This window comes from Trachurus japonicus, chromosome 11 (assembly GCF_045865225.1).
Source record: "Trachurus japonicus isolate A0001 chromosome 11, Traja_1.0".
Classification (NCBI taxonomy): domain Eukaryota; kingdom Metazoa; phylum Chordata; class Actinopteri; order Carangiformes; family Carangidae; genus Trachurus; species Trachurus japonicus.
Genome location: NC_140917.1, coordinates 20,405,334 through 20,420,378, shown reverse-complemented (window position 1 = coordinate 20,420,378; position 15,045 = coordinate 20,405,334). Strand labels below are relative to the sequence as shown.

General features: G+C 41.7%; 1 protein-coding gene and 1 non-coding gene across 2 annotated transcripts in view; one reads left to right on the top strand and one right to left on the bottom strand.

Annotated features, from left to right (window-relative positions):
• ripor2 (RHO family interacting cell polarization regulator 2) overlaps nucleotides 1–5,711 on the bottom strand; it is a 61,587-nt gene extending 55,876 nt beyond the window's left edge. Inside the window, exon 1 of the mRNA XM_085791630.1 lies at nucleotides 5,484–5,711. Coding sequence (XP_085647756.1) covers nucleotides 5,484–5,544 — 61 coding nt within the window. The 5' untranslated portion in view covers nucleotides 5,545–5,711. The remainder of the gene's footprint in view (nucleotides 1–5,483) is intronic.
• Nucleotides 5,712–11,588: 5,877 nt separating this feature from the next.
• Nucleotides 11,589–11,660, top strand: trnat-cgu (transfer RNA threonine (anticodon CGU)). The gene has a single exon. It is a non-coding gene; the product is annotated as a tRNA-Thr (tRNA).
• The last annotated feature ends 3,385 nt before the right edge of the window (nucleotides 11,661–15,045 follow it).

Sequence of the window (15,045 nt, the reverse complement as noted above, 5' to 3'; positions counted from 1 at the left end):
AAGGTAAATTTAGCTACACATCTTATTATTTTCTATCATGTTTTTTTCTTGTCAAACAAAACAAATAAAAAGAAATGTTGCCTTATTTTGGGCAAAAAAGCAAAGCTATTACTTGTGACTTGAATGCATTCATTAATGTAACAGTCTAATATCTAACAGGACAAAACCTTTCATATGACTGAACCATGTCATATTCTACCCAGTAATAACAGCAGCTCTTTATCTATTTGTTTCTCTCCTGCTGTCTTTGCTCATGTACATTATTTAAATACAGAAAGTTTTTCAGTTTCATATGTCAAATAATGAAACAAGTTTTAACTTTATTTTTCTTATTAAATGTAACTTTTGTAAATTTAATTTTATAAAGATGTTGCTGTCTGTGGACTCCAGGAACAACAGATGCTGCATCACCACACACATAAGTTACAAACAACTGTTTTTCTGCTTGAGTGCTCTATGCATTATTGCTGAGGCCTGTTTGATACAACTGGACACCCAAAGCAAATTCGGTGCAATTTGTGAAGAAAAATCCAAACTCTTGTCGTGTGTAATGACAAACCTTTCGGCCAATCATGGGCAGAGTGACTCTACTTTTTGACTTTGAAATAGTTTTCATCAAGCTTTTTAAGAGGTTTGCACCAACCTCAGGAGACCCCTTAACAGTCTCTCTCAAGCATTTCATGTCCAGACCCAAATTATTGGTGACAAGTCCTCTCTCATTTTGACCTTTAATTTGGTCTTAGATAAGAAAACAAAAAAACAAAAAAATAGCAGGCAGACACAGACCTATCTTCCTCTTTTTCACGCTGTTCCTCCATCTGTCTTTACTGTGCAGTTTCTCTGACTCACATCCCATTTAGACAAACCCATTCCCAACCAAAATAGAAACTAGGCCTCAAGTTGGTTCATTATCACTTTTCCTTCAGACTTCCTCTCCCCTGCCACCACCTCCCTTCAAGGCCGAAGCTCGAGGGAACGAAACCTGGAGACAAACTCATTTTCACTGAGACTGGTCCAGACAATGCAGAAACATCACATCTATCAGGAGGTGGGATGTGGGTCTGAAGAACATTTTTACTCAGTTGTTTTCTATAATTTTCTGTATTAAGAGCTCTGCTAACAAATTCCCTCATGTCTGAGGTCATCGAGGAGGGTGCCGTGAGAAACTGACAACAGCTAGGTGTTTGCTTGCATTGATTTGACATGATGTGTGTGTACTCTTTGTGTCTGTCAGTCTGAGACAGGAACCAAAACTCACAATGACTAAAACTGAAGTAAAAACTACTCTAAAAAAGGCACTTGGAACTGTTTTGACCACCACAGCCCAAAACACTCACACAAGTTAATAAAGCAGCAAACAAATTAACTTACTGAATGTGAACATCTTTAACTGGATTTCTTACATTTGCCTTGAGTCAAAAGCAGTAAAAAATATTTATGCATCAGTGTGTGTGTGTGTGTGAGCATGAATGTGGGCATAATGTTGTTTAAAGCTGGAACTGTACTTCCCTAAAGACAAATGCAAACATGTCTGTTACGCTACTAAAGGAAGAGTGTTATGGGCAGAGGAGCCAGTGTGCACAACCCAAACTGGATTTGTTCGTGCAGCTACTTTACAGTATGTGAAACAGAAACAAAAAAATCCAACTTATACAAGTTGTATATAAATATAGAGAACAGCTGTATGAACACCTCTGTCATACATAATTTAAGTTGGATCCTACAAGAACATCTTCACATGACAAAATCAAGGAGAGTCAATCAAACTCAAGCTTAAATGATAAATTACTTGACTGTCAGAAAACTTATTAAACAATTAATCTAATTTATTTATAATATCCCAGGTTCTCTCAGTTTTCTGCTCTTCTCTTGTTGATATCATTGTACACTAATTATTTTATGGGTGTGTGCACAGTTGGTGCATGAGGCAAAATATGTCAGACAAATAGGCACATCATTGACTAATGATTCTGTTCATCAGAAAAGATATGCAAATAATCATAAGTTGAAGCCTCAATGGAAATAAGCATGCTTGTATAGGGCAGATCCCTCTAGTCTGTGTATTACACTGAGCAGGGTGGGACAAGAAAACACCCAGCTGACAGTATGGAAAGAATCAGCACCCACAGATTTCACTTCTCCAAGACGAGAAATGGCAGAAAAGAGTTCACATCTTAAAAATGAGTGACAGAAAACAGCTGAGGCTCTAGAGTACAGGACATTAATCAAGTAGCTGGAAACTGTCTCACCAAAGCAAAGGGGCAGCAATAGGAAAATAAAAGAAAGTGGTGAAATAAAAAGAGCCATCTGGAATCAGACGAATGTCTCCTCAAGTGAAATGAAATTATGCCCGCAAATTATTTCCATAATATGCCTCCAAAAGTTTTATTTGCTTGCAAACGGAGCTACATTAAAAGTTACACTTAAAATAAGTGCTCACTATCCAATCAGATGGTTCAGACATCAGGGATATTTTGACTAAGAACTCTACACGATGTTGGGAAGGAGAATCACTGGTCAAGCAGGCAAGTAAACAGAAAACACACTCACATACACAACAGTGACCGAGGCAAAGCCCACTGTCTTCTGCAGATACGCCCCACTCCCATCTGTTCACTGTTATAATCGTCACATGTTCTGGTGACTGTATCGTGATTTATGTGCAAAATAGAGCCGCAATTTAAACCCACACAGGACACTGCTATGAAAAGCCACAAATCTGCGTATTCACACACATTTAAAACAACTTCTCTTTCCTTCTGATCATGAGCTTGAGGCCACAGCTCCACAAAAGAGGGTCACGTTTGGGCTGCATTTGCCCTGCTGCATTTCAATGACTGGGTTACATTGTTGTCAAACCCCCTGCTTCGGGAAATGCAAACGCATGCTGCTGAGGCTGCTACCACACAATACCACACACATGCACACACGTAAACACACACACACACACACACACAAACAGACACTAACACGTCCGTATAATAATGCTGAACATTCACACACAATGCCACCAAAACACGACACAGACAAACACACCACGCACACACACAGTTGTTACTCCAGCATTGCAAAGAGTAGCACAATCAGACCCGCTTGGTACAATGGTGTTGTTTGAATGGGGTCAAACAATGGAGCTCTTTGGCATCTGAATCGAGCCAGATGATGAGTATCCCAGGAGGCTGAATAGGCGGCCTCAGCCTCCTACACACTCACTCTTCTGGCCCTGACAATATGCATCAGTACACCGCCTGTTACTGTGGACTAAAATATCAGTCATTAGCATGGAGGCAGCAACTTATTAGCATCCAGGCTAATTCTATGGTGCCAGCTAATTTGCAAGCATGCAGCCTCTTGCACAAATACTCAAATGGCCGTATACGACATTAGAAAACTAGAGAAAGTAACTAGCACACAAGAGATTTCCTGCAATAGAAACTTATTTTTTGATTGGCTAGAAGTCTCCTACAACCACTTCATCTCCACATTCAGCAAAGTTCACAGAAGATCGAATCAAGTTAACTTCTTGCAACACATAAGTCACCATGCCCTTCAGCATGTAGATGTTCTGACCCATGAAACTCAGTATCAGGCTACCACAATAAGTGCACAGTACTCAAATCCTTCTTTAATATCTGTTTCTTGTTTTGTGAGTGTATTTTGCATGAATGTGAGGTTGTCCACAGGTATAAATACAGCTCGCTCTGTGGGAGGTGTCTCTGGGACCACATGCTGCCATGATCACACACAGATTAGACCATATAGTTTAATTTAAACGGACATCTTGCACCAAAGTAAAATAATTAATGTTCGAAATAAGATTTGGGTCATTTATGTTACTTGCTCACCAGGGAGAGCAAAAAAAAACATTGCAGCTATTGAGGTCACTGAGTTCATGTCCTTATTTTTTCAGTTAATTTGTGGCTTAGAGCAACATGGAGGGTGTTTAAACTCTAAAAATAAATACTAACACTTGCTGGATATTTAATAGGTTGGTTCATTAATTTTTTCAACTCTGCATATTAAAATTTGAGTAGCTTTAGTCCAATAAAATATAAATAAATTGGGGCAATTTTCCACTAGAAGTTTATTTCCTGCTTAAGTTGAATGGCATTTTGTCAACCCCCCCCCCCCCTTTTTTTCCCAGATTTCTTAAATGACCAAAACTGTGTTGTAAGTAAAAACATAATGCTGGTTTATAGGCAAAGAACATGTAAAGAAACACTGAAGCAAGCAATGAAACTATAAAAAGTACAGGCTTGGATTAAAGAGGAGAACACACCCAACACACAGGATATTGTTGCTACACAAGAAGCCAATTCATAAATCTTGTGGAAACTAGATTTCCGAGTAGGAGGAGTATAAGTGCATGCTGCACAGCAGGTCACCTCAGGCCAGCTCAGAGATTTCAAGTGCATGAAAAGTCGGATGTAAGGCAGGAAGTTTAAGGAGGAGACGGATGAGAAAACTACTTGAAAAAGTTCCTGATGTCAGTGCGACTTCCTCTGCCAAAACCATGACAGGCAGGTGATGGGAGAGGACGGAGGATAGAGGCATGCTGTCCTTTTTGGAAAATGGTGCAAGGACTCCTCAGGTCAACTCATATTTGATAATTGCCACAGACTAAAGTGAGTGAGAGTCGGAGAGAAGGACGGAGGTTGGAAGACATAAGACAAAGAGAGGCGCGTAGAAGGAGACCTCAAAGGACTTCTTCTTTTCTTCCTATCATTCCCATTCTGCTCCCTCCAGTCAGGCTACTGCCTCTTTCTCTCCCTCTAAGAAGGATGACAAAATGGGATGATTGTGAAGGGGTGCCTGGTTACCCTGGTAACAATAATGAGGGCATTGCGTGGTAAATCCAATTTACCATGGCACTCTCTGAGTCATTCGAGGTGCACGTGTGTGAGTTAGTGTGCGTACATGTGTGTATGATGCGCCGCCGCTGCATGTGTCTAATGGAAGACGACTGTAATGTACTGTACTTTAGCCCACCTCACACATACTCATGCAAGTACACAAACACACACAAACACACGGTCAGCACCGTGCAATGTCTTTACAATACAGAAAATATCACAGGGTGGATCTTCATGCTGCTTCTTTCATCCAGATCTCAGAGAGCTGAGAGTGGGTAGAATGAATAAAACAGAAAGCTGCTGCAATCAGTGCAAACCTCTGATTGAAATGTCTCCTGAAAAGCCAGAGTCAGAAGTGTTTAACCCAAAAAGGAGTCAGTGCAAACACCAGAGTCTATGAACTTACTAATGAGCCTCCATACGGTTTCTCCTCAAACTTCCCAGTTTCTCAGCAGCTTCTCACATTATTCAGCCAAATATCAGTTCCACCTGGACAAACATGCAGTTTGTGGTCGTTTTAATCCACTTTCTGGTTTAGTTTGCAGGAAGGAAAAAGCATGGTGATGATGCGATGAAAGTTATGTTAATCTGAGACAAAGGTTCAGGAGATAAAGTTGTGGATATACCTACTGAAAGCATATTGATATCTTTTCATCCGTATATGGTTGTAAGTCCTGACTCTGCGGTGCATTATGATCAAGGATAATCCAAGCTTGTGCCTCCTTGTCAGTGTGAAGCCCAACTCCCTCTGTGCTGCCACCAATGTCTATTTCCGTGCCCTCTCCCTGTCTCTCCCTGCCGCTATTGTATTTTGTCTTTCTCTGTTCCACAATTGGATCCTTTTCTCTTGCTCATTCACTCTTTGCCTTTCTGTCTCTGTCCCCGGGTGCCCAGAGGGCATCAGACAATGGCAGCAATACAGCCGCTGCTCACCAGCTGTGCAGACTGGCACGGCAGAGATGGCAGTACCCATGTTGTGCCCTGCTGCTCCCGGGTACACCTGGAGGGAGCAGATAACAGGAGGCCGAAGCACTCAACCACTTATCTGAACATTTGTCTCCATGGCCCTCAGTATCAGATTTAAACTGATGTACTCAAGACAATATGGAGGGTGAGCTCATGAAGACAGTTTTTTTTCAAGGATTTGTTTCAGATGGTTTAGTAACTGGCCCTTTGCTAATGCTCTGTCCCCCAAAAAGCAACCATGCTTTACTTGTTAGGAGTTTGGAGGGGGGATATCTATTAAAGAACAAAGACGCAAGAACAAAAGTGGACAGAGATGATTTGCTTTAAGAAACCTGCATTTGTTAGCCGAACTCTAGCCAGCTACAGTAGCTTACGACCTAGGGAGCCTTATTAACTGTTGAGTGTACTAAAGGTTGTGTTAAAAGTAAAGCCTGTTTCACAATGCGCACATGAGCTATATATATATATGCTAGATACTAGATGTCTATGCTAGATGCTACGAAGGATTATCAACTAATGTTAGCAGCTCTGTCCTGTGCTGTTTTGGATTTGGGGAAACTTTAAGATGGTCAGGATGAATATGGCCTCGTCTCAGCACCATGTTATGCATACAGTACCATCAAGTACCTACTTAGGAGCCCTTTTTACAACACATTTTAATGGCAACATTAAAAATCAGCATTTTCAACCCACCCATGAAGCTAATGTTAGCTTCATGCCACAGCTACACCTGATCACAGACATTTGAGAAATGGGTCCTGTATCAAGATACAAGTAGTACTTCTTGTCTTAATAATAGGCTACTGTTACCATTTATTTATTCAATTTTTTTGGAGGGAAAACTAATTGGGCTGATGATGGTGCGCTTGGTTGATCTAGCGGATAAAAACAAACAACAAAGTCAGCCTTCGATTCAAACTAGTGTTGTGTATTGTTATATCTTGACACTTTACACCTGATGTTAAAAAAATTCTAATGGATAATCTTCCATTACTGCAAACTGCATTTGTGCAACCCAGTAAGTTGCAACTGTAATCCTGGACAGCAGGAGATAGTGAACAGAAATTGTGGACACCCTCACATGCTACATCCATCAAATCACCCTCATGACTGGGCAGATTTCTGACAGTTAATATCGCCCCACGGCCCCAAGCAGTTCATTTAGGTGTTACATAATCTTGTTCTATTTTTGACAAGTAACTGATGGGGGTATCCAGAAACCAGAGGGGGAGGGTTGCGGCAGGGTGGGGCACCAGTGGCAAGGGCTCTAGAAACCACAGTTTCCTATCCCACGCCACCCACCCACCACATCACTGTGTCCTCTGTACTGCCAATACCTGCCTGCTGTAAAAATGGAGAAGTCAAATTTCAAAATCAGAAAAACACAGGCAACTGATGCAATGTGGTAGATTGACAATAGTAGGTCATGGGTATGACAAATTAAACCGTTAGTTTTTGATCTGCAAAACTTGTGGCCTAAATGTAGCTACACACAAATATTAATCAAATATGAACCAATACCAATAGATAAAATCAATGCAATGAGAGGTGAAATGCATTCAAAGATTCAAACTAATTTTACCATGTGAACAGGAAGGGAGGATATCATAACACAGCTTCTGAGAAACAGGGTGGGGGCATGGAAGGAAGGTTGGGCAACAGTGTGTAAAATAACATTAGGTGCCTATTGCAGCTGCATTTCTCTGAGAGTACAACAGAGTGCACACACGGCACCAAGGCCATAAGATAGAAATAGAAGTGCAGGGTTTATTCAGTTGGAGGATGACAGAAGCGGTCACTGTAAGTGTTACTGCCCCGATGGTCAGAGGAGGAAGAGGGGCAGTGGGAGCTGGGCTGGAAACTGTAGTGACAGCTCGTCACTGTGCATGAGGGCATCTGGAAAAAACAACTAAAGAAATCTCTGTATGTGTGTTAGTGTGTGTATGCAAGTGTGTGTTTACACTTTGTAGCTGTGCATCACTCCAGAGTGATGACATCTGCTGTGACTACACATCTGTCCTCCTCCCTGCAGTAGGCCTACTGAAATGTACAAACCTGATACGACCTACATACAGATACATTTTGTCAATGGGTGGTTTCAGTTCCTGAAACTGGATTAAAAAAAAAAAAATTAAAACACTCAAAGCTGCAATGATTTCAGATATTCTTTTCAAAAGCTAATATAAAAGTGGCCTTATTTATTTACTTGATGATGGGATTTGATTCGGACACATTTTAAAGAGTATCAAGATGTGACAACCAGACTAAACGATCACAATGAATATATTTAATGTCTGATTCTCATGTTTAAGTGAGTTAAGAGAGAGCAGCACAGACTCTCCCACGACGCTGCCGAGGCGAATCGAGGCCTTCTTTCCGGTTCATCAGCATTTGAATGTTTCTTCTCATCGGTGAAGCCAGCATGGGTTTAACTAAGGCCAGCATCTCACTCTATTGCACGCAAGAACACACACACACTCACACCACACACACAATTATCTCAGCCTGGCATCCTTCTGAGGGGAATGGACACTCAATACAGCCACATCCTGGCCACCATGAAAACCCAGGAGTTCTACTGAGAAGCACAAAGAAGAAACTGGCAACCCGATCCAAACCCAGTGACATGGGAACCATGAGCTCATGAGCCTGTGTGAGCCATATACTCAGAGGATGCCAAATCTTCCAGCCTTGGCCATGAGACACTGAAACTAGCATAAAGTCTGACCAGTCAACCTTAAGATATTCAGCAAGAGCAATTCAATTTTGTCTCACAATGAAAATATTGAAATTATGAGATGGTTGGGGGCTTTTTTTTGTTGTCAGTGTGGTGTCTCTAGTCCTTGATGAGGAATGTTGCTGAAAATGCAGCAGAGACCAATCTGGCAATTAGACAATAAATCCTGAGATGAGAACCTGGACCTCTTCTGAGAACGGGGACGAGACAGAGCCGAGTCGAGGTAAACCGTTTTGTAACATGCACTTTTCCTTAAATAAGGTCTTCCAGCAGTATACGATATCAAAATAATTCTTCCACAGAAGTACATTTTCTCTGGCTCTGACTGTGTGTCTGAATAATATAGTTTCTTCACCTCCAACATCGCACTTTTTGATCGAGGCATCGTGAGCGAGGATCACAGACCACAGCAGCCACCGGGAAAGGTCGACCTGAACTTTTCTTTCATTAGCTCAGGACTGTAAAAACAACATGATACTCCATCGATTTTATTTGCTCCTTCCATTACACAGAGAGGACAAAGGTCAGGCTGGGTTACAGCGCAGCGCCCGCGAGGCTGCTTGGTATTAGTGTCTCACTCAGTGCTGCTTCAGCACCGTGGGTCACTTCATCCTGAGCTCTTGCAACCAAATGCCTCGCTATTTATCTGTGCATAAAAAGAGACCAAAATCTGGATTTTCTATTTTTTTTTTTTCTTTATGATTTTGTTATACTTGAAAGAAAATAGATCAATCAATGAAACCAAATTGCAAGAAGGTGCAGTGGGAAACAACTTCTGTACAGTGTACACAATGTGTGCAGCTTTGGGGCACCGTATAGCTCAGTGGGTTAAGCAGGCACCCCATATGCAGAGGCTACAGTCCGCTCTGCAGCTGGCCGCGGTTCAAATCCCGAATCTGGTGGCCCTCTGCTGCATGCCATTCCCCCCTCTGCTTCCCTATTTCCTGTCTCTCTCAACTATCCTATCAATTAAAAAAAAAGGCAAAAGACCCCCAAATATACTTAAAAAAAAACTCAAGTTTCCAACCCTCTGTTTTGTGACGTCACTGTGACCTTGACCTTTGACCTTTGGCCACATCATTCTAAGCAGTTCATCCTTGAATAAATTCTCTTGAGTCATTACAGAGATGTGATGTTCAAAAGAGTGGGAGAGTTTGGTTAGTAGCATATGGTGAGCTGCATATGAAATGAGATGTAGCTTATATGTTTAGACCTGAGAAAATGAAACTGGATGATGCAAATGTTATTTGGGTCCATTTATTAGTTAATTGTTCTTTGTTGAAGATGAGACGGAGATGGTTGGGATGGTTTGAGAGGGGGTAGACTGGTTACCTGACGGTTGTAGTCACTTGGATGATGCAGCTATCCTAGTTTTGTGAATTCTTTTATTTTCTAATAGACGCTGCAAACAAATGTATGGTTGCTTTAGTGGAAAATAACAATTGCAGAAATGTATTGTTTGTGTTTAGTGTTGTAACAGAAGTATTGTGATGAATAACTGAAAATACTGGCATATACATGCTGTCAAACACGAATAGAAATGAGAGCAGTAATAAATAACCGAAACACGTGCCCCTCTCTGGGACATGAAGGCGGCATTTTTTTTGTTCTCTCCTCCCTCTGTCTCTCACTCTCTCCTTGTCTTTCTCTCCTTCCATTAGTCGTTCTCTCTGTGTTCATAAGCAGCCCACGCAGCAGCCCTGCTTGTTGACTTTATTGTGTGAAATTACAGAGCGAGGGCCAACACGACTCCACACTCACATGTGCCCTGAAAGCTTGTGAATTGAATTGTTTTCTGGGCGAAGAGAGAGAGAGAGAGAGTGACGGGGAAACGTGCAGATAAGCAGTAGAGAAAGAACAAAGTGAGAGAGAGGGAACATAAGTGTGTGACAGAAATAAAGAGAAAAGGGAGGAAGGAAGGGAAGAAAGTATTGGTGAGCGGTGAGAGACAATCATTCCCAGCTACAGCTGACAACTGGAAAATGAGCCGAGGCGATATGTAATCTCCTCTGATGTAGTTTTACATCCCAACACCGCCTCCTGCATCAGTGGCAACAGAAGCTACAGTAGTGAGGAGGCGCGTTGCTATGGAGTGGGAAGATTTTCAGAGAGTGAGCACCATTACAAATCTGGTTGGAAAAGAGAGGAGAGAGGAGGGATAATGAAGATCTGAAGGGAGGGGAGGGGAGAAACGAGGGGAATGGGAAAGAGAGAGAGGGAGGTCGCAGGGCAGGAGGACGATAAGTGAGAGGCTGAGGGAGAAACAAAGAAAGCAATAAAGCAAATGCAGAGGGGGCAGAGGTGAGGGACGGAGAGGTGCAGGAAAAAGGAGGATGACGACAGAATAAAGGAGAAGAGAAGAGAAATGTGCGTGAGTCAAGCAGGTCACGGAAACAGAATAACACAATCTGATAAAGTGTTTTATTTTAATCACCCCCATCATGGTTCAAGTAGAAAAAAAGAGAAAAAGACAGTTTGACAGGTTATTAGCGAGAGGCACCTTTGACTGTGCACGTGGGTTTATGCATCGAGACAGAAGAAAGTGTCTTTTTCAGCCTTTGCATTTTTAATAAAATCAGAGGGGTGATCCTCTCCTCCGAGCAGCTCTTTGCCCTCAGCGAGGTGTCAGAAACAGGAAGAATGAATTGCAGCCTTTGGAGGAAGGAAGAGGAGCTGTGTTTTTTTTTTTCATCATCTTAACCACACTACAACATGGTCAAGTGGAGGAGAAGTGCAATCATGATATTGCCTCACTTCCCTGTGAGATTAACACACCAGTTAGTGTGTGTATGCTCACTGGATTTTTTTTGGGTGAGCTGAGCGATGATATAGGGAATTATATTATCAAACTGTGGAGGCCCCCTACTGGTGGCCACTGGGAGCAGACGGGTTTGATCAGGAAGAAAACCAACAACAATGACGTCATTTTAACTTTTAGGGGGAATTTTCAAACAGATGATCAAACTAAATACGGTAGTACAACTAACTGGAAATATATTGTCAAAATACTGCACTGAACATTGCTTAGCAGAGGCGCAGTGGCCAAGTGGTAAGGCGTTGGTCTCGTAAACCAAAGATCATGGGTTCAATCCCCATCTGTGCCTTCACACTGGAGTATGTTTCTCTGTGATCTGCATGAATTATGGAAGATGTGACTAGTAGAGAACTGGTGAAGCATCAAAACAGTGACAACGCATATACCACTCTTCCTGAGAGAAATATATATCCAGAAAGATTTCCATTCCAAAATTTTCCACACACGTCTGCAGGAATTTAAGCTACTTCCAGGGGCGTGAGAATGATGGTGAAGCACCGTCCCCAGAGCCAAATACCAAACAAATGTCAGGTTGAGCTGTGGCTCAGGTGGCTTGTTTCCCATGCCATTATCCAGCTGTGTGATCCAACCACAGTCTCCAGTTAGCAGACTAAAAGAGGAATGTGGAGTGCACACCCTTACTGTGTCCTCCTCACAATATAATCGAAATGAATGGCCTGACACATGCAGGTACTACATACTGTATGACATTATATAACGCACTCCAGTGGTTAACAACCACCACGGTCCACTAGCCCTATAGGCACTGACAAAGGACGAGTGGGCAGTTAAAATGACTCACTTCTGAGTAATATTTGTAGATATGGATAACAGACTAAATTTAAGTGTGTTGTTGCCAAGGTGAGATGACATGTATTTAAAAATATCTCACAACAGCTCAACAGAATAAATTAAAACTCAAAACCTCAGAAATATGTAAGAAAGCAGGTCCATTAGGTAAATCAATGAGCTAAGAAATTTATTGTTGTACCATTAAAGAAAAACAGACTCACTCAGGCATAATCAACACGTAAGATAAGACACGGTCAATGTTATTGATCCTGGAGGAAGTTAACTGATACAGCCACCATAAAAGCACTCCTGACTATAGGGTTAGGGTCAGCATCAGCACAGTTCAACTACAGTATGAGTGCAGTTTATCTGCACAAAAACAACAACAAGCCTCATGAAGGTGCCCTTAAGGTTATTAATGATGTCATTAACTGCAGCTTTTATTTTATTTAGTTGCCATTTTATCCTTTGATTTGCCTGGTGAAGCTGATGAAAGCCCAGTGTTGTTATTTATATCAGTGCAACCATGATACTGTTGTCCGATTCGCTGTGTTTGACAGATACAACTTTTGTTGCACAGATATAAAATGCAGCTCAAGGCCTCAGCTCTGTGGTGACACTAAAACCCTTCAACCTGTGTCCTCTTATTAATATATTCTGAGCTAAGCAGCTGTGGACAAAGCCGCTCATACTTTGTCTGAGGAGTCGATCAATAATCTTCAACTGAGTGCATCCTCTCTAAAGTACAGGATAAAGAGACAATGCTGCCATTAAAAGGACTGTATGGAAACATGGGATTTTAGTAATTTCCTTTTGCTTTTATTCTTTGCTTAAACCTTATTTAATGTAATTGTTATTTAATTATATAGCATGAGTGCCATGTATGGAGTATACTGTATGTAAAATCAGCTTATGTTACCAATACAGAACATAGGAGTTGTATCTGAATGCAAACTGCATAACTGTGGCTGAACAAGGACATTTTAGCTGCTTTAGTGGTGCCCTAGTTTGAATAAAGTTCCCATTTTACCAAAAATATGAGCACAGAGTCCAGGGTACTACGTACATCAGTGACGGCCTCATTGTAATGTCCATGTTGCATTCCTTTATTTTTAATGCCACCGCTAAGAGCACAGGAAACCAGAGGTGATTTTAGGAGTTTAGTTTGAGGTTTTTATTTTATCTTATTTATTTATTGTGCACAAGCAATGGAGAAAAATCTTTGATAATGCATCCTCTGGTGCAGCACAATATCTCCATGCTGTTTGTTACTTTTCAATTTCAGCTCATTTTATACATAATTGCGTTCCCTCGTTAATGTTGCAGCAGTGTGCCGGTAGTTAGCTCTCACTGGTTTCACGGCATCCATTAAACATCAATCAAAAACTACCTTCCAGACTAATGGAGTAATGGAGACAGACGTGCTCTCTCTTTTAAAGCTGCAGTGTTTCGTGTCTTTTCCTCCTCGTAACCACTCAGCCTCTTGCTGCCGTGGTTAAAACAACTTACTGCTGAGCACGCACTAAGTGTAGCTATAGGCCAGAGCAAACACTCAACGTACTGTATGCTCTCATAAAACATGCAGCTTTTACTCTTTGTGTATATGAAAATATACTTTATCGATCATCAGTGGAGATGCTGATGTGGGGTGGTCATCTCAAAGCAACACCAGGACCAAACACAACGCCACTAGACCCAGTTGGCGTGGCCACACGAGTGCTGTAATCCACTCTCCCCACAATCTGATCTTACATAACCACACAGATGCTGTTGCAATTAAACATTCACTGACTGGTCAAAGTCTGATCAAATGGACCACAGTGTCAACTGATCACTGCATCAGTGTGTGAGTCCAGTGAAGGGTTACTGAACATGCTGGACACACACCCAGGAGCCCGATAGATGACAGGGCCCCTGGGCCACAGCCTTCGCTTGGAGTCAACAACTCAACAAGAACAGAAAGTGCAAGTTAAAAGACTCACAACAACCTAAACAAGAAACACAATGACCTCAGTGAGACACAAAAAAGACTACAAACATGGAGGCAAATCCAAAACAATCACAGAGACTTATGTGACACTCAATTGTGTTTCCTTTAGTTGGGCTGTCTAGTTCCTACAGAAGAGGGAAGAATGAGTGTTAATCATTCAGACACACCACCTCTTCTGACTAGATTGATTAAATGCTCCCGTCAACATCATGTGTGATATTCTATTTGTAAATCTTCACTTCAGGCTTAAGCATGAGTCCCACAGTTTATGATGCATCCAGACAGGACCCGTGAGATCTTGCATCAAAAATCTATTAACAGTGAGATGTTACATTTTGCTGAAGCATCTCCAGCTGTCAGTCTGATCTGACACCTCCTACACTGAGGGGGGTTTGTACAGTAAGCGGCTTCTGATTGGTGGAAAAAGAGACAGAGCCGCTCACTGAGTCACATTAAGAATTTAAAACACAGGCACTGGAGTATTGTGCAATCTATTAAATCATCAAGCACCATTAGAAACAATAAAAAAATTGCTCAAATGTAGCATGAAGCACATGAGGATTTTCTCAGAGCAGCAGCAGCAGCAGCAGCAGCACAGTCAGTAGGAGTCACCAACACTTCACTTGAAGAGACAGTGATGACTTCACAGAGCTTCTCAGGTTCCCTGCAGCACTTAGACAATTAAAAGCGGAACCAAAAAAAGAATACAAACTATAAGGACAGAGAAAATCAACAAATACAACTCAAGGATATACTACGCTCAGGGTTGACTCACATTCAGTTCACCTGATATGAACTTAAACATCTACTCCACAGTCACATGTTTCACTTACGCTTGAACTCCCTGTGGTAGACATGAGGCCTCCAGGGTCGGTTTCGTATCCAGTTCAGG